At 43.9% G+C, this 26,259-nt stretch overlaps 1 protein-coding gene across 8 annotated transcripts in view; it reads right to left on the reverse strand.

Annotated features, from left to right (window-relative positions):
- Positions 1 to 26,259, reverse strand: part of pum1 (pumilio RNA-binding family member 1) — a 157,450-nt gene that overhangs the window by 57,249 nt on the left and 73,942 nt on the right. For 4 of the 8 annotated variants that reach the window (XM_070898953.1, XM_070898957.1, XM_070898955.1 and 1 more), the window contains 3 exons: positions 14,216 to 14,284; positions 4,769 to 4,877; positions 897 to 1,084 (listed from right to left, as the gene is read on the reverse strand). In XM_070898953.1, coding sequence (XP_070755054.1) covers positions 897 to 1,084; positions 4,769 to 4,877; positions 14,216 to 14,275 — 357 coding nt within the window. In that variant the 5' untranslated portion in view covers positions 14,276 to 14,284. The remainder of the gene's footprint in view (positions 1 to 896; positions 1,085 to 4,768; positions 4,878 to 14,215; positions 14,285 to 26,259) is intronic. The other 4 variants (XM_070898959.1, XM_070898958.1, XM_070898956.1 and 1 more) reach the window with 1 other exon arrangement.

The following is a 26,259-nucleotide window of genomic DNA, read 5'->3' on the forward strand; positions in this document are numbered from 1 at the left end:
TGACCCCGGCCCTAAGTTCTACTTATGCGGCTCGGTGCCAAATTGTTTTATCTCATAATACTCCTGTGAAGCAGCTTGGGACATTTCACTACGTTAAAGGCGCTATATAAATACAAGTCATTGTTGTTAAGGAACTTGATTTTGAAAGTATAGCAATTAGCCTTCAGATGGCATCAACAATAAACCAAGGAGACGCACTGATAAAACAATGCTAAAATTATAAACAATAGTTCATGAGTCACAGCTTTGAACAACTTCACCACCGACGTCAACTTGGAGAAGCGCCCAAATGGTCCAATCAGTTGCCATGCCATACAGACCAGGAAGGTTCTCGTTTTAATGTGGGTAATGGTTGGGCTATAATCACCCCTGGGACAGTGGACCAGGGAATCACCTCGGGTTTCTGCTTTTGCCCACTGGCAATCTATGCTGCAAATGCATCTGCGCATGTGGTGATAATCAGCGAGGCTAAAATTGCACATGGATGTGACTCTCTGTGGTCACATAGCCTGCCAATGAGTTACCACACAGGGCAGCCAGCGTCCATGGAACTGTAATTTGCCAAGCAGCCAAGGGGCAGGGCGGGTGACCTAGGATTTTAGTAATGCAGAGTCTGAATTGTCTACTTGAACTGTAGGCGTAATGTAAACTTTGCATTGTAACTTCAGAATCTGCCCTTCCAAACTTGGGTTGTAGTTGGAGACCATTTTGAACTGTAACAGCAGGGTGAAGTATTGATGACTGTGCTGAGACCTATTTGAGATGAATAATTTAGAGTGGTACAAAAACCACGCTGTACAACATTAAAGTTACTGGCTGAAGTGAGTTTGTGTGCATTCCCCCCTCCATGGCTGCAATATCGGTGTTACTGCAAAGCAAATGTTCCCAATACTTACAAATGGCCCCTTTCTGAGGCAGGACTCCAGTTTTTCCCCAGGGGAAGAGCTCAGCACATACTCCACCATGCTGACACCCAGCCCGCCACTTTCAGATCGCGGAGACAGGACAGAGTTGACCTCATTGCTGCCGTGGAAGCCTTGACCAGGACGTCTCTGCACCATGATTGGCTGTGACACAGAGTGATCTGAGAGAGAGAGAGAGAGAGAGAGAGAGAGAGAGAGAGAGAGAGAGAGAGAGAGAGAGAGAGAGAGAGAAAAAGAGAGAGAATTAGAGGCATTCGTTCCCGGTTACTAAAGTAATGTACGGTACACCAGATCAGCTGACATGGAAATCGCCATTTTGGAGCTCCACATGAGCCAATTACAATTTACTAGAAGGCAGCTGCGCAGATCGTTCTGCAAGTAAAATAACCGACGTGCATCAAAATGAAACTGCTTATCTTTAAATAGTAAATTGCAATACTGAATGCCAGTAGCCCTAGACAGCAACACTTTCTGGCACCACACTTCAATTAAATATGCAACACTTGGCATTAACTATATCGTCTATTTTTTGCATCTAAAGAAATTGCAGTTCAACACTAATTCTAAAACAGCATTTTTAAACCAACCGCAGTCCTAATTTATATTCAATCCTTTCCAAAGCCCAACACTTAAGAGTTCTGACAGCAAATAGATTATACATATAGTTAGTTGATCTGCTTGTGCTATTTACAGGCAAGTCCCACATACTGAGACTCTCCTGAAAATAGCACAGATAGATATAATACTCTAGATGATAGGACACTCTAAAGCCGAGACTCCCTGCAAATGTGGGCCACAATGCCAATAGCACAACAGTGTCTGGAGCCCAGTCACTCCCAATATAAAAACTGATATTTACATTTAATGATAATGTTAACACTAGTAAATTGATTGGCTCTTCCCATCCACAACATGTGAATTGAACGTTGTACTTGTCGTTCATTAATGTGTTTATTTCATTAATTTATGAGCGAGAGTTAAGGAAGTCGGGCTCATCTTCTTTAGCAAAGAGGCGTTTGCAAAGTGACCAGTCTGATTGAAGTTCTCCAAATTATGAAGGAAACTGGAACTGATCCAAATTGTCCATTGTGGTAAAATTATCAGGGGACACAAGTCAAGACCAAGAAGTGAAGTTAAGCACAAGTGTTTCCATCTGAAGGGTAACAGACATGTGCAATAAGTGACAGTATAAATGGACTCAAGAGAATTAAGAATGAAGGCGCAGTTATATAGTCTATCTCGTCCCAAAGCACATCACAATGCCTTAAGTGTGGCCACTGTTGTTACGTGGGCAAAGGTGGCAGTTCTTGCAATGGGATGATTGGCCCATTAATGCATTTTGATGGTATTGGTTGAGGCATAAGCACTGGTCAGACTGCTCCCATACTCTTCTTCAAAATTGTACCATGGGATCTTGTGCACCCACCTGCGCAGACTGGGCTTGGTTTAATATCTCTTCAACAAAGCAGCACTCTCTCATTACTGCGCCAAAGTGTAAAGACTAGATTATGTGCTCAAACGCTGCTGGAGCGGGGCTTGAACCGACAAGCTTCGGAGTCAGGCAAGAGCACCAATACTGAACCAAGTCGACACTCAATTTGAGAGTATTACTGGAAAGAAATTTCTGGAAGTAGAGTCTGTTGGCCCTTTCCTCATAAAAGTTCTGGTTGAAATTCAAAAAGGTGATACAGCTTCAAGTGTCTTAACTATAAAGATCTGGTAACACGGCACCGCGTTGGAGAAATATTGTATTCACCAATTAAAATCAACACTGTCCAAAGCCATCCTCTGAAAAACAACTTAACAGCATTATCTTAGGCGTACAAGTTGTAGTTCCACTGTAGATAAACTCGTGCTCAACATTTATTCTGCAATATAAATTACCCAACTACATCAACTGACATTTCAAGTTTTATAAAGAGCAGTAGTTCAATCTAGACTTGCTTTCAAGATTTCGTAAGATTCCCAGTTAAAATAAGCTGCTAACCATCCTGGAGGTCAAAGACTAAATTAAAATGCTTGCAACAAACTTGATTGACCATCTTCAATCAGACCCTTGCTTGAAACACAGGCAATCACTGCCCCACAAGCCCACTAGCTTTTTTAAATGACAAGCCACATTTTCTCTTTGGACTTGAGCTGCATGCACAGGTGTTTATTCAAGCAGTGATGGCACAATTTGAACTAGCGGGGCAGCTGGAATCAGTGGACATGAGAATGAAAGTTAAAACATCCAAGACCACCTACTAGCAGAGTTCACATTATTTTTTCAGAAAAGCTAGCAAGAGATCAGTAACTCAACATCCGAGTGCACCAAAACAAGTAGGGAATAGATATTGAACAGCCAATGGGCTTTAACAAGTTTGTTCACCAAAGGTGTTTGGCTGGAGGTGACCTTTGTGCAGTCTGCCAGACTTATCAAGAAACTATAGCATCATTTCCTTAATAGCTGTTACCATCTTGAGGGATGATGGAAGATTAGAGCAGCTTAAGAGCTTTACAGCCTACAGAAAAGGTGGTTAAGAGGCTGGGAGAGGGACAGGACCTCATCAACATAAGAAATAGGAGGAGTAGGCCACTGGCCCCGCAAGCCTGCTCCGCCATTTAATAAGATCATGGCTGATCTGATCTTGGGCTCAGCTCCACTTCCTCACCCGCTCTCCATAACCCTTCACTCCCTTATCGTTCAAAAATCTGAATCTCCACCTTAAATATATTCAATGACCCAGCTGCCACAGCTCTCTGAGGCAGAGAATTCCACAGATTTACAATCCTCAGAAGAAATTTCTCCTCATCTCTGTCCTAAATGGGCAACCCCTTATTCTGAAACTATGTCCCCTAGTTCCAGATTCCCCGAGTGGAAACATCCTCTCTGCATCCACCTTGTCGAGTCCCCTCAATATCTTGTGTTTCAATAAGATCACCTCTCAATTCTTCTAAACTCTAATGAGTATAGGCCCAACCTGCTCAACCTTTCTTCATAAGTTAACCCCTTCATCTCAGGAATCAACCTAGAGAACCTTCTTGGAACTGCCTCCAATGCAAGTATATCCCTCCTTAAATAAGGAGACCAAAACTACATGCAGCACTCTAGGTGTGGCCTCACCAACGCCCTGTACAGTTGTAGCAGGACTTCCTTACTTTTATACTCCATCCCTCCCTTGCAATAAAGGCCAACATTTCATTTGCTTTCCTAATTACTTGCTGTACCTGCATACTAACTTTTTGTTAGTTATGACAACTAATCAAGGTATACTAACTAATCAAGGTATACCAAGCATTAAATATAAAAAGGTACCCAGTATATTATTTCAGTTTCAATCAGGCTATTGGGACAAGAGGCCTGAAATTTAAATGAGTGAAAAGTAAATGTAGAACGAAAGTCCCCACACTGAAAGATTACAAATAATCTAGCAAGAACTTCAAGGGAGTTCAAATTACTAGGTGAAGCACATTGAACACTGGAGGAATGGACCTGATGGATCTTTCCATTTATATGAATAAGGGATTTAGGATAGGGAAAGTCCAAGTGTGTCATCATCTCGAATGCAAATTTGTCATTTCAAAACAGTTAATATAGTTCTCACACCAGCTAGAATCTATTTGCTGCTAAGAAACGCCTAACATGATGCAATTGAACAGTATCTCAGGTGACCCTGTCCATACACTTAACACACATTGAGCAATAGGCAACATTTTAAAAAGCATCTAGCATCCTGAAGTACAGATAAGAGGGGTTTGTTAATATTAATTCCATTGACATCGATATTGATCCATGATAATTTAAAAAAAAAAATACAATTGAGCCCAAGTTTGCTCTTTGCCAAAACCATCATACTCCTTACCTGAAGCTCCCCATGCACTGTCCCGCCACTGATCCCCAAGAAATATCCCTTTAGGTCCATCCTTGTTCGTATCATCAGACTCCCAGAATTTCTTACCAGGAAGAAGCTGCTGCGTGTGAAGGAAGAAAGATTTTTTAGAAGGAAAAAAAGCACGTGACGAACTACAACTGAAAAGGAACATGTTTTTGGTCCTATACAAGGTTGCAGGACCCACTGCCTAATAACACACAGATCAACAGCAGCACCGCTGGAAAATTGCAGAAGATTGTGGTGTATGCCGGAGGGGTTTTCCACCCTCGTCGTGAATAAATTGCAGGCGATTGCGGATATTTGATCCAACATTCTTTTGCTAAATCAACTTGTCTCAAAAATTTCCCAACCTCCTCCGTGGCGAGGCACTTTCCTCCTCCCCCCTAATTCTCCCACTGATGCGAACTCCAGTGCAGCTCATCTCTGACACCCGAGCGTCTCTTTGGCAGCAGACACTCGGCTGCACACTGTCGGTGGGAATCACTGATCTGGGACAACTGATCTGCCCCCAATGCTGTGCAAAGTAGAATCTGAAACCCTGGATGAAACAATGGCATTGACTGGGAGCTACAGCTGGGACCGGCAATGAGCCAGGCAGCAAGTGTAGAAGAGTTTAATTTTGAAAACTGGCATGTTTATCGATCTGAGTTTTTTTTTTAATTTTCCATTGGCCCTGTTCATCAAAAATCTTAAAGGAAAAATTATAGACTAATTACCAACTAAAGGAGATTATCAACTGGTGCAGTGAAAAGCAGCATGTAACCAAGCCGTGTCGATGAAAGGCCCCAGGTTCAATTCCCAATCTGTGTGGGATTGGCTGATCCTAGCCACCACTGACACACCTCCGGAGGAGGGGTAAATCAGCCGCTATTCAGAAACCCTGACTGCAAAATGTACGTGGATGTTTAGTGAGGACAGATCAGGTCCCATCACTCTCTAGGCTCGCTCATGAAGAATGGACATTTGGGTGCAATACTGGTGGGGGAGGGGGCTGGTGACATGGAATAATACCCAGCAGCAATGTGTCAGGAGAAACTTGCACAACAAAAAAACACACTGAGTTTAGCCTTCCTTGTTCTTTGGAAGAAGCTCAATGTCACCAGCAGAATAGGAATTGCTGTCAGGAATGCATAACCGGCAGACCCTTTAAGAAATTTAGACATTGTGCAGCATTATTACTCAGGTGATAATACACCAAGGAAAATAAAACATGGTAAGTAAACTTTCCTGGACAACTGGTACTGGGAACAAGACAAAAGGTTATTTAGATACAATATATGGGGAAGCAGAAGGTGGACAAGGAGGAAGGGGAATCCCGAGGTTTTTGTCAATCTTACCCAATTTTCCAGCGAACAAATACACAACATAACACTTCTTAAAGGGACAGTGCCTCTCGGCGAATTCCCTCCCTCAAACAGATAACCATTCTTGCGTGTCGTGTCTATACACAGGCCAAATATGGAATTGTCTATATAGCTCTTATTAAATATTGAAATCTTTCCCAAACCATGCCATAACCACACACTATTTCACTGCTCTCAAGTAAATACTTCAAATCGTCTTTCGGCAATAATTCGCAAAGCTGTTGGTGACTGCAGATATTTTAAAATAAATAAATGGTCCGAGTCATATTTTAATCTTCAATTTACCAAGCAATACAATTTAAATACAAATATCGCTAACCTAACTTGATGCCTCCTCCAGGTGACTACACAGAGTCTGTAATCAGCCCAAAGTTCAAGGATGACCAGCAACTACACACCAATGACCTAAAATAATGCAATTAACAAATTGCTTCATATGACAGGTATATGACCTGGAACCCTGCGTACATCGAAGAATTGCAGTTTTTAGATCATAGATAAGACTATTTGCAGTGGCTTTTAAAAAAAAACACTGACCCAGATGTGGAAATGCATTTTAAGAAAAAAACAATTTCTGTTGCTTAAGGGTCTGTGAGCAGAGTATGTAAATAAATGCAGTGTGAATTTAATACTATTGAAGACTTTGTGCGTTTTACACTACTGAAACGTCCTCAGGACTGATTTATGCATCTTGTCAGAGGGTATTCTCCTCAAGCATCTTGCTTCTTGTTGCAGCATGTTTTATTTCAAATTTTAAAAATTCATGACTGAATGCTTAAAAATAAAGACTTCATGTATATTTATATACCTGTACTGGTTACCACAAACAGCTAGGAGTCAAAGTTTAAAGGGCTCGTTTTGTTCTGAAAGGGACAGAACCCTCAGTAATTTAGCAAATGTGTAAACTTTCCACTGTATCAGCAAGGTCAGGAACAGTCAAACCCAATTGTTAAATGTGATGCTTTGAAGAGCTAACATTCTGCAAAATATTGTAATAATCAGGTGACTGAAGGAAGAGTGCACGCCTTTTACATTTCCTGTTTGCGCCCAATCATGGCTCTCCCCTCCAAAATCCAAGGATTCTAACAAGGACCAATCCTCCTCCCTCAACACGTTGTACAGAAGTCATCTTTCGATGACTTCTGAATTTTCCCCAGTCGCATTAACATATCCAAGTCTGTCTATACTACAGAACTGTAAATACACTCCTCACCACCATACCTACATTGCAGGCAGATGTCATATCTGTCAGACATGCAAACTCAGTTGTTTTAAGTTGTATAAACAAAGTCCCTCCAGACTGGCAACAAAAACATATTCAAACGTTTTACTGGCCTGAACGCTGGAGGGAGGAGCGCCAACAGCAGCAAGAAGGACAAGCTGCCATCTTCAATGGTCAATCGCCTACAGAATCCACTGCCTTTGATCATGCCAAAGGCTTCACCACAAGCAACTGCAGTAACCCTGACATTGCACTTCAGCAAAAATAAGTGTCCCAACTACAGGCAGCAGTACAAAAAGTTTGCTTTTACAAATGTTTCAAGTTCCTCGCAAAACAAAATATTTCCAAACAGCATATTTTACTGGTACAAAACTGTCAGGAATACAAGCAACATCTGAACATTACCCGGTCTGTTTTGAACAGCAGTGTTTGTGGGAAGTGGTTTCTTTTAACAGTGAAAATCCCCCCCTTATATTCCAATGATATTCTGCGCCAGATATTAATGAAAGCCCCTTTTGGTTTTGGGCAGTACATTAATCATACCACAACATAGAAATAGGGGGAGGCCCTTCAGCCTCTGGAGCCTGTTCCACCATTCAATGAGATCATGACTGATCTGCAACCCAACTCCACTGCCCCGTTTCCTTTAATACCTTTGGTTTAACGAAAATCTATCGATCTCAGATTTAAAATGAACAATTGATCTAGCTGCAATTGCAGTTTGCAGAAGCGTTCCAAACTTCTACCACCCTTTGTGTGTAAAACTTTTTCTGAATTTCACTCCTGAAAGGACGGAAGAACAGAGAGCAACCTTTTTGGCCAATTTGCTTTCCTCCTGCTCTGTGGCTTTTGCTTCGGTATGATCCGATGGGGACTGAAGTAGTAGCATTCTCCTACCACCCTCAAATGACAAGATTTCATGTGAACCCAGTGAGAGAGAACAAACTATGGACTGTGTTATCCACGCACTTTCCAGCAGAAATCACTGCATACCGCTTGGAAACAGGAACCTCAGTTGATTTTCCGCTCCCTAGCCCAGGGGTGCCAAGACAAACTGTCGCAATATTTTACCACGCCACACTGACTGAGATCTGGAATTGAATCCTTGGCCTTCTAGTCTGCATAGTTCAGTTACACATGGTTTTATCAATTCAGCCACCCGCAGAGCACAAACAAGTCTGTTGGGGACAGACTATGAGTTGCATTCTCGACGCTATACAAAAACACACAAATTCATAAATAAGGATCGAAGATTTCTGCATGTACCATCAATCGCAGAACTGTAAATAGAGGATTCTTTTTAAAGTAAATGGGTCTATATTCTCTGGAATTTAGAAGAATGAGAGGTGATCTCATGGAAATGTATAAAATTGTTAGCAGGGTTGACAGGGTAGATGCTGAGAGGGTGCTTCACCTGGCTGGAGTGTAGAACTGGGGGGTCATAGTTTCAGGGATAAGGGGGCAGCCATTCAGATAAGGAGGAATTTCTTCACTCAGGGAATTCTCTCCCCTAAAGGGCTGTGGATGCTCAAGACTGAGATCGGTAAGATTTTGCCACTAAGGAAATCAAGGGATATGGGGATAGGGTGGGAAAGTAGAGTCAAGGTTGAAGATCAGCCATGAACTTATTGAATGGCAGTGCAGGCGCGAAGGGCCGTATGGCCTACTCCTACTTCTTATGTTTTTATTAAAGACGAATCAATCTACCAGAGCTTTAGCATACATTTACACCACACGGTCTGACTTAATTCCGGAGCAATGTAATGAAACTCACTGGAGCACAGTCCTACAGTTTGGCAGCGAAAAGCCACTGTGGTGTCAAATCAGATTCTAACAGGTGCCAAGACCTCTTACATCTACGTGGAACTGATTTAGACGTTTAGAGAGGGCAGACACAATCACCCCCAACGGAAGCTGCTTTTATATTGTTGCTCCTTTACACAGTTTCATGTCCTTGGACTTCACAGTAGACGAGCTTATTTTTGAAGTGTAGACACTGCTGTTATGTTGGCCAATTCCCACATTATGGCTGCACAAACATCAATGAGAAGAGTGGTCAATCTATTTTGATGGTGTTGGTTGAGGGATGAACGTTGGCCAGGACATTGAGCAAATCCCCCCCCCCCCCCCCCCTTGTGCTTTCATTTCCACCCAAGTAACCAGGCAGAGCATCTGTTTAACATTCCTTCTGAAGGACAGCGCCTCAGACAACGTAGCACTCCCCGACTGAATGTAGGCCTAGATTGCGTGCTCAAGACCTGAAGTGGGGCTGGAACCCACAACCTTCTGACTCAAAGACAAGAGAGTGTTACCCACTGAAACTATGTGAACTTTAACGTGAATTCTGGGAGCCCAGTGCCTGTGAACCAGCACCAGGCAATTCTGTTAAATGGGTCTTGTGTAGGCAGGCACACAGGCCCAGGTAAAACTGGTTAGAAGAGTTTGTTGCTGTATTATGGAAAATGCATTTTTAAAACAGAAATGCTAACATGTTCGGAATCGAAAGGAAAACATGAAATCAGGCTGTATGAACCAGCGATGTCAGACTAGTAGGCGCAGTGTAATGCATGAATGTCCAAGAGAGATATATGCACAACTTGTACTTAAAATGTGCAGCGATCTGCTGCAGCTCGGGACTAGCACCTGCTTCTGAACAATCCCTTCAAAACTTCTCGGGCAGTCCCCCGGAGTCGAGGATGACTTGCTTCCACACTAATATGAGTTCTAAGGTGACTGATGAGACCAATTCTGGATTTGCAGTATCTGTCACAGGTGGGGCAGGTGGCGTTTGGAGCGACGGGTGGGTGGGGTGCTTGGTTAGTCATACTTGTTTGTACTTGGCTTCTGCATGCTCCTGACGAAGAGACTCGAAGTGTTCGGCGCCCTCTCCACGGTCTTGGGCCAAGGATTCCCAATAGTCGGTGGGGGATGTTACATTTTTGTCGAGGCGGCTTTGAGGGTGTCCTTGAAGCGTTTTCTCTGCCCTCCTGTGACTCGCTTGTCGTGACATAAGTAGAGTGCTTGTTTCGGGAGTCTAGTATCGGACATGTGGACAATGTGGCCCGTCCATTGGAGCTGATCAAACATGGTCAATGCCGCGATGCTGGCCTGAGAGAAAACGCTGACATTGCTGCGCCTATCCTGCCAGTGAATTCGCAGGATTTTGCAGAGGCAGCGCTGGTAGTACTTCGCTAGTAAGACAAGAATTCTCTCTACCAACCTGGCCCGCCACACAGTACTGCTCCCCGATTATCAAGATCCCGGACAAGCCCTTGGACAATGTGGACCACTTCCCATACCTTGGGAGCCAACTATCAGCAAGGACAGACATCGATGACGAAGTCCAGTACCGCCTTCAGCGTGCCAGTGCAGCCTTCGGCCGCCTGAGGAAAAGAGTGTTCGAAGACCAGGATCTCAAACCCAGCACCAAGCTCATGGTCGAAAGAGCGGTAATGATACCCGCCCTCCTATATGCTTCAGAAACACGGATGATGTACAGCAGGCACCTCAAACACCTTCAAAACACCGATGTCCATGACTGTTCCTCGTTTGAAAATGTCTATGGAACAATTGCATTACTTTGTTTTGAAGCATCAATCATCAAAAATGCCGTGGCCATTTTACTTTATATGAGGTTTAACTCATTCTCATTCAACTAAAACAAGGGCATTTCCAAAAAAGGTAATTCGGATTTGAAAAATTAACAGTATTATAACAGAAAAAATCAGTGAACTGTGTTGCACCGTTGAACAAATGCAGAGTAAAAAGGGGGATAATTAATCCAGTCGCCTCCTTGCCTGTTGCATCAGGCACTGCAGACATACTATGAAAAACATAACACTAGAGGATATTTTTTATGAAAGGCAGGCAAAGCAATGAGGTGGGTGGGAAGCACGAGATGTCTCTCCTGCCCTCAAGGTTATTGACAGTATCCAGATCACCACCACAACCGCAGCAAACAAGCCATTGATAACTGCATTGGCCTTAAAAACGACTGAAATAACCCAGTCTGCACAGCTTTTTCAAATCAAATCTGCACACTAAAACAATCTCTGAAACACGACAATTGATTTCTACAGTGCAAACATCTAAATACACATTTGAAAATTTTAACTATTTGGCCTAGTCAGCTCAAACGTGCAAACACTACTCGCAACACTGTAAAGCTTTGGTATCAGACACAATAACACTTTGTGAAGGAGCAACGTGTTCCTTTTATTCAAATGTTCCATTAGATAAAGTACATGCACTGATTCCATCTGGGAGTTAACAGATGCTGTGTCGAAGAATTAAACTAACTTTAAACCAGGACTGCATTAGGCTACGGGGGATACATCTGTCCCAGTAAGTGCCAAATGACTGGATCAACTATATAGCAACAGCAGACTGTTAATGAAAAATCTGTTCCTTCATTAGCTGGGTTGTCCTGTACTTTGCTACTTTACTTGCATTGCCAGTCCCGTAATCAGATGATGAGCTCCCAAAGGTTTCAGTCACTATTGAAAACATTGGCCGTTAACTTTCCGCCCACTTCTGACTGATCACAGATAATAGGCCAGGAAAAGAGAAGCCAGTGGCACAAATATACGGTGCATGCTAATAGAACCCTACAATTAACCAACTGAACTAAAAAAAAACACCGGAAGAGAATCAAGGGGCCCCAAAGATCTGCTTCAGTGCTGTAACATTCTACGATGTAGAGGATTCTCCACTTCCCCCGTACCCCATGGTGTAATGGTCAGCTTTTCGTCCTCCACAGCGTTAGTTGTGAGGTAACTGTGGCATGTTCAGAGTCTTAAAATTCTCTCCACAATAGCCTTTTTTGATTTGTGCAGGAAGAATGAGTTTGCGCGCCGTAAGACCGAGGGAGGCATTGCTGCTGGGTTCAAACCGGATCGCGACCAACATCCGATCACAACAACGAGCATTTATATTAAGCACCTTTAACAAAGTAAAACGTCCCAAGGAACATTATCAAACAAAATTTTAAACAGAGCCACAGGAGATATTAGGACAGATGACTAAAAGTTTGGTCGGAGGGGTAGGTTTTAAGGAGCTTCTTAAAGGTGGAGAGGGGGAAGAGAGCGATGTTCCTTTCACATGCTAAGTTCTCCCACGCAGCCGCTCACCTGTTCTTAAATAATAAAAACCGCACGAGCTGCATTTTGAATGCATATCCAAATAAAATGACTGGAACATTGGTCAAGAGTTGGAACGGTTTAGGGAGGGAATACCAGCACTTAGGGTCCAGGCAGCTGAAGGCACAGCTGCCAATGGTGGAACGAAGAAAAATTGGGAATGCGCAAGAGGCCATAATTTGAGAAGCGCAGATCTCGGAGGATTGTAGGGCTGGAGGTGGTCATGGAGACCGGGGGGGGGGGGGGGGGGGAACCATGGGTGGAGGGTTTGAAAACAAGAATTTTAAAATCGAGGTATTGCTGGAGCACAAAGGTGACGTGTTAACAGGAATTATTGCGAGTTAGGATATGGGAGCAAAGTTTTGGATGTGCTCAAGTTTATGGAGGGTGGAAGGCTGGCCAGGAGAGCATTATAATAGTTGAGTCTAAAGGTAACAAAGGCATGGATAAAGGTTTCAGGATAAACAGATGAGTTGAGGCAGCGGTGGAGATAGGTGGCGTTAGAGGTGGAGGTAAATGGCCTTGGTGATTGAGGGGGTGTGGGGTTGGAAACTCCGCTCAATGTCAAATAGCATAGTACTAGGCAGTCCCTCAAAAAAAAAAATTCTCAGGTATTTCCATGAGGGTCCTGACATTCCAAGTCCCGAACTACAGCTTGAAGGGTGAGGATGCCAAGGTTGCAAGAGTCTGGTCCAGCCAATGGCCAGGGAGGGGGATGGAGTCGGTGGCTAGGGATTGGAGTTTGTGGCAGGGACCGAAGAGATCATCAGTATTCCCAACAGGTTATTGGAGGAAATCTCTGCTCATCCAACGCTGGATGTCAGACAAGCAGCATGACAAATCAGAGGCAGTGGAGGGGTTGGGGGAAGCGGCTGTGCGGTAAAGCTGGGTGTCGTTTAGCGCACGCGAAAGCTGATGTTGAATTTTCGGATGATGTCACCAAGGGGCAGCATGCAATTGAGAAACAGGACGCGTGCAACTTTCCACTCGGGGTCGCAGAATAGCTCACAGGAATGGGGCACCCCAGTTGATTTTTTTTCCCCTTCTCACCAGCCCAGGGATACTGAGGCCAATTGTAGTTCCCAAACCACTACAATTAGCCAGCTCAACACACGGATACAGGCCTCCCTTGTTTGTTTGATTCAGACCACACCAGGTGGTACAAGCGTCAAATGAACCATGGGAAAGCTCCAACAAGCTCATTTTTTGACGTCACTTTTTCTTTAAAATACAATGACTTTGCCTTTCACGGGACTTTTGAGCTACTGGCAACAGATGCATTAAGTTTTACTACAAGCTCAAGAACCATGTAAAAAGACAACACATGCCAATTATTTTCAGTTAGCCAAGAAAAATAATTTTTATGCTGAAAATAAACTTGTGTGAAATCAATTTTGCAGCAAAATATAGCCAGAACAGCAGCAGAAAACCAAAGAATGTAACAAAGTCACAAATTTCAAGCAGATCCATGTCACTAACTTATCGAGCTTTGACTGCAAAACCTGCTTATGAACGCAAGAAGTTCAAGATCAGTAAGAAAAATCGTTAACAGTACTTCTGTGGGACATGTTTTTCAGGGCCGAGAAACAGTAGCGTGCATTGCAAAATGAAGGACTTCAGTAAATATTTAAGCATACAATAAGTCATTGTTCTCAATTCCACCCCCCGCCACCGATTTTTAGCACCAACTCACCTCTCCCATACTCCGTCCTTCTAATGCCAGTGCTTGAAAGTCATGGTTCAGTTCATCCATTGACCGTACCTGAAGAAAAATAAAACCACATAATGAAGAAAATCAGGACAAAACATACAGACTTTATGAGAGATTTTTCATCGAATGGCGCCTTCATTTAAAAGCAATACGGCTGCTAGAGTAAAGGGGCATTTAAAATGGGGTTTCACAAAACTTACACTGCAATTTTTTTTTTTTTTAAATTGCACTATAAAAGTCCACTGCAGTAAAAAAAAAAAGAATTGCTCGAGTATCTTGGAACCAGTCAGGGAGGGTTCCAGATAGGCCAAAGTCACAACTGGACACTTGGAAAAGTAGTCAAGAGTTGGAACCTTACTCCCTGTGGCTGAAGATCTACTGCCAGGCCTCGGAGCTAATGACCGCAGTCACACCACAACCCGTATTTCTGGTTTGTTGCTCACTCCTGTCCTCGGGAGATCTCTGGCCTCTGCTTGGTGCCTCCACAGATCATTTCCAAGACTGGAAAGTCAGCAAGCATGTGTTCCTGATCATGGAGCTGCTCGCTCGTGTATTAAATGATAAATGCATCAAGGCAGTAATGACATTTCTGGTTTCATCTAATATTGAGTGGGCAGTTACCTTTTAAAATCCATTTTCACCACCTTGAAGTCACACCTCAAACTAAGAAAATTCAAGCTTCGGAATAAATAATGATTATAGGATTTAGCTGCTCGATGAGAGTAGAACAGACAAGGCCGGTACTGATTTACTAATTATGTGCACGGATTAAGTAAACGAACTTGCATTTATACAGCGCTTTCCATGACCTCGACACATCCTAAAGCACTTTAGAGCCAATGAAGTACTTTTGAAGTGTAGTCACTGTTGGAAACCTGGCAGCCAAGGTCTCACAAATAGCAATAATTGACCAGATAATGTTTTAACTGTTGCCCAAGACACCGAAGAAAACCACCTGCTCTTCTTCAAATAAATCTTTTACGTCCACCTGAGGGAGCAGACGGTTTTGTGTCTCATTGGTTGGACGCAGCACCTTCGATGCAGCGCTCCCTCAGCGTTGCACTGAAGTGTCGGCCTGGATTATGTGCTCAAGCCTCGAGAGTGGGACTTGAACCCACAACTTTCTGACTCAGAGGCGAATGCTGCAACTGAGCCACAACTGTCAGCCAAGTGCTGTGATAGGTCCCACACTGTCTGGCACAGGAATAGCGTAACCTGTACTATTCTACAGCTCAGTTGAGAGAGTTTGAAATGTGGCCCCTGAAGCAACTTAGCACAATGTGTATTTATCTGTGATCAGCATTTTGAGAGAAACAACAAATGATTTTTCGGATGCCTCATCCAGAGATGAAATATGTCTGTGCATCAGAAGTCGAGAGGGGACGAGTTTCAACAATGAGCCAAATGTCATCTTCTCACCCCTGACTATTCCTACGTTCTTAAGTCAAAGGCAGTTTAAACCAGCATGTAAAGCAAGCTACTCAAAAAGAAACATATAAACTGAAAGGCCTGTGTAGGTGATAATAGCAAGCGCCTATACCGTCAGCAGCAGGTGTGACAGGTCAGCAGCATGCAGCAGAAAAGGCTATCCCTTTATACTGGCACACAATATTTAGAATTCAACAGATGGAAATAAACGCACTCCACCCACAGAGCACTGCCCTTGGGAGCCAGGCACTGCTTGCAAGTCCAGGAAGAGTGCTATAACGATCGCCCATAATAAAGCAGAAACACAAGAGATGAAAAAGCCAGGTGCTGTAATGGAGCCTTAAAATGAGGGAGGCATGTGATATATAGATTTGTTTTTAAAACAAATATTTTCAAACTGAACACATTTCTTTTTGATCTGGAAAGCCTGGAGTGAAACAACCCATTCAATTGCAGAAAAGGAATTGGATTAAAATTAGATATTTAATTCAGGAGTGGTTAAGAGCTGAAAACATGTTGACTTGCTCTTCCTTTTCAATGGAGTACTGGCTCTCCCATCACAGCTCGCCACCTATTTCTTTCGTGTTTTCGCACTCTATAAAAACATTTTGGGATGTTTTCTACATTAAAGGTGTTACATAAATTGGTCATTTATCTCACTGCTGTTTGTGGTAGACAACTTTACTTTCAACTTTCCTTATTACATCAGTAAAATGTGTGCTAGATATAGAAAAGGCCACTTAACTTCTTAAAGATCAAAAATACCTGCTCAGTAATCGAAAACCCACACTATAATCAGCCCCCATTGTAAATCCTGGAAATCCTACCAGTAAAACAAGTAAATACACATTAGTATTTGTAGAGGCAGTCTCCTCTACTTTGGGGAGACCAAACACTTTACTGAATACCTCCACTCAGTCTGCAAGTGTGACCCCAGTCTCTGCTCCCTTGCCACGTTAATTCCCCATCCCACTCTGTCCTTGGACTCCTACACTGTTCTGATGAAGCCCAACTCAATCTCGAGGCACATCACCCCATCTTTCTACTTGGAACTTTACAGCCTTAACATTGATTTTAACTCTTTAAGACTATTAACCACCATTTTATCTTTAATTTGTGTAGCTGGTGCTGGTAATGGAGAATGGCTGCACCAAAGACACTGGGAGTGAAGGTGGTGTGGGCTGGTGCTCGGAGTGGTGATCCCCTATTGGTACACGGCCGGGGGTGGGTAGTCCTTACCCACCTTTCTTTTCCCACATTCCCGGGTCACGTGAGCCTCTCTTTGCCAGATTTTCCAACCTTCCCTCACCCTGCTGCTGCTCTGCTGGAACCATTCATATCGCCCCTGTACCCATCTTTCGCTTCTGTATGGGTCTCATTATCACCTTCTGCCTTTCACCATTACTTTTGTCATTTAATCACTCCTGCCCTCCGAAGAGTAGTATCAGGCAGTCCCGCGAGTCGAGGACGAACCGCTTCCACGCCCTCCCTAAAAAAGAATTCTCAGGTGTTTCCATGAGGCACTTGACATTCCAGATTCCAAACTACATTTTGAAGGGTGGAAGATGCCTGTGCGTGGATTCTTTTAACGTGGGGTGGCCGTTGCACACCAGCCATCACACGGGCTTGACAAGCGAGGTCTTGGTCCAGTGGCGAGGGTTATCCAAGACAACTAAAGACCAAGCTCCACTGCACAGTCCTAGTGTGCACACATATGCCCGAATGGTCTGTTTCTGTGCTGCAGACTCTGCGAATCCTGACCCTCCATCTTGTTCTTGTCCTGCACTTTCTCCCCTGGCTCTGTACTTGCTTAAAAGCTGTTCCAGCTCTGAACATCTTCCAGTTCTGATGGAAGGTCATCGACCTGAAACGCTAACTCTTTCTCTCCACAGATGCTGCCTAACCGTTGCAGAATTTTCTAGTTAAAAAAAAAATACAAATTAGCTTGGCTGAGCAGGATCCCTCTTCCAATTTTGACAAGAGGAACATCGTGAGAAGATATGCTTGAAAATACAGGCAAATGATCAACTGTGACTGAAAGAAAATCACTTTTTGTTTTAAATCATGTTTGGAAAGCGAATTCTCCGATACCATCTATGTTTCCACAAAAACCATAAATCAATCCTCTTGCAAATGGAAATGCATTAAAATAACTGGCCTTAGAAGATTTGAAGCCCATTAGATTTAACTTAGGATCTGCAGACTAGTGACAACAGAGGGACATTAGGATAGGGTTAAATACAAATCTAATTCCGACCTCACAATAATACGAGGTGATATTTAGAAAAAATATTCGTATCAACGGCCCTTTCAAATTTTATGCCGAGCAGTAGAAAAAATTAGAATACCATACTTTTGAAAACTACTGCTCGATATCATTTGACTAAGAAAGCCAGCTGGCTGCATAATTCTTTATGGGAATAGGGAGGGAGGATATAACTGAATATGGGGAGCAATATGTTGTTCCTCAGAGCTGGTAATGAGCCACCACCACAACTCAAGCTGCAAAAGAACACCCTTAATAAACAAGGTTTTTTTGATATCTTGAAAGCATCCAAACAAACATTCCCTCTAAGCCGCCCTGCCTCTGCTTTTCAAATGTTAAATTTCCCGCATGCGCGGAACTGTGAATGGGCCGCTCACCCAAAACAAATTAGGAACAAACTCCTCTCGCCAGCCACTTGAAATGGCAAACACTCCATTACATGCCAGTCTATGGTTGTAAATTTATAGTGCAGCAAAAATACACTGTTTGTAGATGGATTTACAAATAAACTACTTAAGTCTGTATCCATCGGATATACTCTCCACTTTCCAGATTGTTGCAGCTATGAGTGTTGGTGATCCATCTACGCAACTGTTTCCATGGTACTACTACATGAATTAAAATATTCCATCAAAGTTTGGACATGTCCATGCACCAGCAACTTTCGGGCAAGAGCCAAACACAAGAATGGCATCAACTTTCACACTCCAAATATACCTATAAGATCTTATGCAACTTTAGATTTCCAACTTATCTAGGAGTGTGTTCAGTGGGCCTTTGACACTTTGCCAACTGCATGTAGGAAACATTGAAGTGACAATGTTTCATTTCAGCAGCATACCAGAGAATGAAACGCTTTCCATGAAAAAAATCAGTTCACGAGTGTCATTCCAAGTACAGGCTAATAGATTCTGACCGCAATGCCTTTGGTAAGAGTCTGAAATTATTTTATATGCAAGAAAATATTCACTGTGACTGATGTCAGTGGTGGCATTTTGGGCACCGAGTATTCCCAAGGACATGCGTAATGCATTCAGGTGCAAAGCACCTGACCTGGGAGTGCTTGATGCTAATGCCAACAGCTATTCCCAGAGGGCTTCCTATATTAGACATTGAGCTGGTTGTGGCTGTTGGAGGCTAGTCACTACAGCCCCCAGTACATACCGGCCGACTTCCCCAGCGAGATCCCATCACCCCAACTGCTTTCAGCTGCTTCATCAATTACCTGAGTCACACGATCTGGAGTGGGGTTGCTCACTGACAATTCCAGTGTTCAGTTCCATTCACAAAACTCCTTCGATAAAGCAGCCAGTGCCAGTACAGCAGCACCTCGACAACGTGCAGGATAGGCTGACTCGCGGCAGGTAACATTCGCACCACACAAGTGCTGGACTATTAAAATCTTGGAGACAGCCCAGACAATTCCCCTTCACAACCAATGATACCTCCAGCAGCACCTTGGCAGTAATCATAGACCGGGAGCTGAACTGGACACTGTGGTTGTAAAGCAGGACAGAGGTGAGGTACACGGTGATGACTAGCTCAACACCTGATTCCACTCCCCCCCCCCTGGCGCCAAACATCAAACATTCTCCATTATCTACAAGGCTCAAGTCAGAGTGTGATAAAACACTGATACAAAAGCAAAATACTGCGGATGCTGGAAATCTCAGCGGGTCAGGAAGCATCTGTGGAGAGAAACAGAGTTAACGTTTCAGGTCGATGACCCTTCGTCAGAACTGGTGAAGGGTCATTGACCTGAAACGTTAACTCGGTTTTTCTCTCCAAGATGCTGCTGCCTGACCCGCTGAGATTTCCAGCATTTTCTGTAATAAAACACTCACTTACCCGCTGAAGAAGCTCAACAGGATCCAGAACAGAGCATTCACTTAACTAGTGCTTCTGCCTCAGGAATCAATGGCCATCCTCTCCAGCATGAGTGTATTGTCACTGCAATATATACATATCTCTACAGGATACACTGCAGCAACTCGCCATGCTTACTTTGAGGTGGTTGAGGCAAATAGCATAGTTGCAGTTAAGGGGATGCTAGATAAGTACATGAGGGAGAAAGGAATATAAGGATATGTTGATAGGGTTAGGAGTGTGGAGCATAAACACTGGCATAGACCAGTTAGGCCAAATGGTCCCGTTTCTGTGCTGTAAATTCCATGCAACTTTGGCAACATCCTCCGCCCCTGCAAACACTTATGCCAAAAAAGAACAAAAGCAACGACATCATGTGAATACCATCACACCCAAGATCACCTCCAAGTCACACACAATCCTGACCTAGACAGGAATTGCCAATGCCAATTGCCTTTGTCAATGCTGCGTCAGAACCTTGGAATTTCCTTATCCAGCACCATTTTGGAAGCACCACTGTCACAAAGACTGTAATTGTTCATTAAGACTCAACATCACCTTCCTGGACAATAAATGCAGCCTCGCCAGCATTGGCCAGAGTTTAAAAAAATAATTAAACAAAAATACCATAAATCATAGGCAGCATAGGCAGTCCCTCAGAATCGAGGAAGACTTGCTTCCACTCCTGAAGTGAGTCCTTTGGTGGCTGAACAGTCCAACACGAGAGCCGCAGACCCAGTCACAGGTGGGGCAGTTATTTGTCGGGGGAAGGGGGTGGGGGGGGGGGGGGGGGGGAGAATTGGTTTGCCACGTGCTGTTTCCGCTGCCTGCGCCTGACCTCTTCACTTAGGGCGGTCTTCGGCCAGGGACTCCCAGATGTCAGTGGTGATGTCGCACTTCATCAAGGAGGCTTTAAGGGTGTCCTTGTAACGTTTCCGCTGCCCACCTTTGGCTCGTTTGCCATGAAGGAGCTCCGCGTAGAGCAGTTGCTTAGGGAGTCTCGTGTCTGGCATGCGAACTAAGTAGCCTGGCCAGTGAAGCTGATAGAGTGTGGTTAGTGCTTCAATGCTGGGGATGTTAGCCTGGGCAAGGACACTGATGTTGGTGCGTCTGTCCTCCCAGGGAATTTGCAGGATCTTGCGGAGATATCATTAGTGATATATCTCCAGCGACTTGCTGTGTCTTTTGTAAGTCGTCCATGCCTCTGATCCATACAGGAGGGCAGGTATTACTACAGCCCTGTAGACCATGATCTTGGCAGTAGATTTGAGAGCCTGGTCTTCGAACACTCTTTTCCTCAGGCGGCCGAAGGCTGCGCTGGCACACTGGAGGTGATGTTGAATCTCCGCATCAATGTCTGCCTTTGTTGACAAGAGACTCCCGAGGTATGGGAAGTGGTCCACGTTGTCGAGGGCTGCACCATGGATCTCGATGACTGGGGGACAGTGCTGTGCGGCGAGGACAGGCTGGTGGAGGACCTTTGTCTTATGGATGTTAAGCCTAAGGCCCATGCTTTCATATGCCTCGGTGAATACATCGACTATATCCTGAAGTTCAGCCTCAGAATGTGTGCAGGCGCAGGTGTCGTCCACGTACTGCAGTTCAACGACAGAGGTTTGGGTGACCTCGAATGGACAAAAAGCTTATTCATTAAATCCAAAATACTAAATCAACCAGAAAGCAATTAAAACACAAATAGGAGCATTATTAGCTACACTCGGAGGGAAGGCAGCAAGACAACATGGAACGGTAAGCACAAAGGGTGGGGAAGGAGTAATCGACAAGACTAGACACAAAAACTTGTGCTGGTGGGATGCCAAGTTGAACAACTGAAGTCATCTAAATTCAAAATCAAATCAGTATGATTGGGAAGGAGACAAAATGGATCCCAAGGACACGAAGAAGAGTACAGACAACCAGGTCTGGTTGAATAAAAGCCTCTCCATAAACCACTGTTTGAGCAGTCACTCTGCATTAAATCACTGGTGCTGTGAACAGGTACAACATGAAGACCTGAGCCAGCAATAGGGAGAAGGAAAAACAGCTGCACCCAAGAACGGACCTATAGTTCCAAGATATGTGGTTATATATATATATCCAGCATATAACTGGTTCCCAAATCCTCACTTTATGAAGATTACATGTAAAATAGATTCCACTCAGACGCTTAAACTGGTTTAAACATAGTGAAACAGACAGAATTAGTGGAAATAGCTTTCACCTTCTGAAGTCAAGAACAGCAATGCCAAGAGCAAAATCCCAGAGAATGGAGGGTGCCACCTCTTAATTCACTCCAACCCCTGAAATTAAACAAAGCTTTGAGAAGTTTCTCTTGAATAGCTCTAGGTTGGTAGATTCAAAATGAAATGTCTCATGTCATTGTATGTTACCAGTGAACAGTATATCGGACCAAAACCCAGTCATGTCAATGTTTCAACTAGCACACATGTACAGATTCTTCAGCACCTCGACTCTGCTCGCAGGATAAATGCCGTAAGAAGGCATAGGTATAGCAACAAACTATCACTTTAGGATCAGTTAAGTGGAAGCCATTTCTTCAGCTCTTACATCACCATCTTCATAACCTTCTCACTTACATCACTGTGATCACACACAGTATGCCCATTGAATAACAGTAATTAAAGGGGTTTAAGGCTTATGTATAAATAACTGCCAGGAAGTGAATCAATTACAGTATTCTCTGACATTGCTATACGGCTCCACCTTTAGCGAATAAGTTTTCTGTCCATTCGAGGTCGTCCTTTTACGGTATTTTTGTTTTAATTATTTCTTACAATATTCTCTCTGCGGCTCCATCTTTGCTCATGCAGTTTATCTCATCACCGATTCACTGCCTTGTACCTCACTGCTAGCCATCAGTTGTCAGCCATCAGTCGTCAGACTGATCAGTCAAGAACGGCACCAGTCAAGATTTCAACTGAAAAGGGTCGCTCTCAAATGAGCACAAACTGTGCTCAGCCCTGGTGAAGTATCCTGCAGCAACTGTCCGGAGATAGAAGTTTGCATTCAACGTGAACTAACTTGTGATTGTCACAAGATATCACTTGGAACAGGACAGAGACAGCCTGTGTGTTTTATTTAGAATTTTCCAATCAGCATTTAAGAACATAACATAAGAAATAGGAGCAGGAGTAGGCCCTGTGGCCATTCCATAAGATCATGGCTGATCAACCTCAACTCCACTTTCCCGCCCAATCCCCATATCCCTCGATTCCCCTAAACTCCAAATACCGATCCATCTCAAGCTTGGAATATATCCAGAGACTCAACATCCACAGCCCTCTGGGGCAGAGAATTCCAGAGATTCACAACCCTCAGAAGAAATTCCTCCTCATCTCAGTCCTAAATGGCCATCTTCTTATCCCAACACTATGTGCCCCTGCCCTAGTTCTAGACACTCCAGTCAAGGGAAACAACCTCTCAGCATCTACTCTGTCAATCCCCTTCAGAATCTTGTACAATTATCTGTACAATACAGACACGGAAATCGGCGCAGTCCCAGCCTGCAAGACCATCAGCAGGCCGGGACCATTGGAGGGAGCAGCGTGCCGCGACATACCACTGCAAGGAGCAGCGCGTGCTGCTGCAGGAGAGCGACGGCTAACTGCAGTGCGGGCAGGTACAGCAGGAGGGGCGAAGGAGCAGCAAGAGCTTGTAGATGGAAGTGACCGGGGCCCAGGAGAGGCGGGAGTTTGGGGCTCAGAAGAGGAGAGGGCCCAGGGGCAGCACGGGCCAGCCTACGCTGCGATGTGTGCGCGCATTAGGTCCGTGCAGCGGTGCTGGTCTCCCGTCGACTTGGTTAACCTTTGCCACTGGACCAAGACCTAGCTCTGTCAAGCCCGTGTGGTGGCTGGTGTGCAACAACCAACCCACGTTAAAAAAAAATCCACCGCACAGGTATCTTCCAACTGGAGTTCAGGACTGGAATATTTGGTTCTTCATTGAAACACCTGTGAACTCATCGCTTTTTGGCATGGAAGCAAGTCATCCTCGCTTCGAGAGACTGCCTATGATGACACACATTCGATCATAAATTTAATATTGTTTAAGTGTCGGTAGAGAAAGTGATACCAGAAACGTGGTCACAACAGCTTCTGGGTACATTAAGTTTCAGGCATAGATGTTATTGAAGTTATTTTCACTTCCTGTGCTTTCCCATAGTAACCCACGAACAGCCAGAAGGACAAGCTCTTGGGTTTCCCCCTAATCTCACTCCTGGTCAACTGAACACGTTACACACCAATTACACTCCCGTAGCTCCCAGGATCGCCCACAACCTAGCCTCTTGGGAAGTTCACTTACTACCATAACATACACTAAGACCACCGAACTTGTGTCTTTGTGGCACGTAGGTGTGTATTGTTGAGCCTCAGCGGCTATGTATAAAGTTTAAATCCGCATTCCCAATTTACATATCTCAAGTTGCCGATACCAACACATTTTGGTGTTCTGAATTAGGATTTATCCACAAATGAGAGAACAGCACTAAAACAATCCTCTAGATCCACAAAAGTAAAGGACAAACCACCAAATAATTCAAGTGCAAGCAGGAATGAGTTGCCTGGGCTTTACAGGTTGAACTTCCAGGACTCAAGGGAAGCATGCGGCCCCATGACTGAAAACTGGTCGTCCCTTCACTGTACTGTATACTATGAATGTAACCGAGATCAATGTGTTTTATTTATATAGCGCCTTTAATGTAGTAAAACATCCCACGGTGCTTCACACAAAACAAAACAGATAAATCTGACACTGAGTCACAAAAGAAGAAATTAAGGCAGATGACCAAAAGCTTGGTTGAAGAGGTAGATTTTAAGGAGCGTCTTAAAGGAGGAAAGACAGGTAGAGAGGCGGAGAGGTTTAGGGAGGGAGTTCCAGAGCTTGGAGCACAGGCAGCTGAAGGCACGGCCACCGATGGTCAAGCAGTTAAGGAATTGTAATACAAAAACATCACTTTCATCTATCAGTACAGGTTGTTCACAATGAATTACTGATTCAACAAGTGTCCACTATGGCAAAGGCAGCAAATACAGGGAACACAAGTTAAACATTGGGAACATGGGAGCCAGAAGGGAATTTGGACAACAGAGTTTAGAACAAGTCAACAGTGAAGGCTGCTGGAAGTAGATGAGTTCCAGAGATAATGGGTGGACTGGTGTAGACACGTGGGGCTGATCCCCGTAAAAGGGACATGTTTGTCTGATACGTAGCCATTTTCTTGTTCCTAAAAATCCTTTATGTACGCAATGACGGGGAGCAAATTCTGTTCAAAGGACTGGGAAAACCTGATCTCACTGTTGAAAACTGACTAGTTTACCAAGCACAAATAATCATGTAGATGAGTTTCACAATTTCCAAAAGGAAAAAAATATGTATTTTTAGTATTTCAAGTTTCTTACTTTTCAAATTCCACTGACAGCTCAACAGTTCCCATTTTCTTACCTAGTTTGCTTTTAACTGCAGCGTCTGTGAATTCACCAGGCACCAATATTATGACATTGCTTGCATGTGGATCGAACCCACTCGGTACACCAACTCAAAGGAGTGCGTACATTACATGTATACGGGTATTCTGGTCAACTTACTCCCATCCTTCAGTTTTCAGGTGTGAACATGTAACTCAAAAACTTCCATGTGGATTTCATAACGTGTATCATTCTTATTCTAGAGTGAAAATACCCAATTGTTTATGATGTCACAGTACTCGCTGAAGTGTCACAGTAGCTTCCTCATGATATCATAAAGCACCTTAACTGCTTTTACAGTGCCTTAAAGGTACAACCTTGCCTGTGTTCATTGTTGATTATGCCACTAATAATCTTTAGACACAATCATATAAAAATAACTGTATCCATATTCTGGCATAATTACATTCCTGGTTTTGGAGCACAACTATCAGCCAGCTTCACTTCCCGCTCCACTCAGTTCCGGAAATGAGATGTGCCAAGTGGAGTCAGCAGCATTACGAATGGGATGGGAAAAGCGCAGAGAAATCAGATACCCTGCCCTGTTGATATCTCACAGGTCACACACAAGAATGTCCTGGCATTTTGTCTTCATCAACTTAGCTGCGCGCCATGGAATCTTGGAGCCCATATATATAGTTTAACTCGGTGTTCCCATTAATCTGCATGTATCTCAAGTTCCAGATGCTACTGGTATTCTGATTTCACTTACTTTACCATTACGACACCAGCGTTAAAGAGCAGGCCCTTTCCAAACGTATAGGCTCATCAGATTGAATCAGGGAAGCCAGCAATTATGAAACAGTAATGAGTTGTGGGTTGGATTGGCAGGGCTTACATAGCAGCAATTGGCTCACAGGCCATAGTCTACTTACTCCTGTCCAAGCAGCTGGTCATAACAGATACTGAAGTAGTCCTGGAGCAGGCTACCTGCTACTTACCAGGAGACTCGAGGGCACATCAAGCTCGAGCTGAACAAA

This window comes from Pristiophorus japonicus, chromosome 14 (assembly GCF_044704955.1).
Source record: "Pristiophorus japonicus isolate sPriJap1 chromosome 14, sPriJap1.hap1, whole genome shotgun sequence".
NCBI classification, from domain to species: domain Eukaryota; kingdom Metazoa; phylum Chordata; class Chondrichthyes; family Pristiophoridae; genus Pristiophorus; species Pristiophorus japonicus.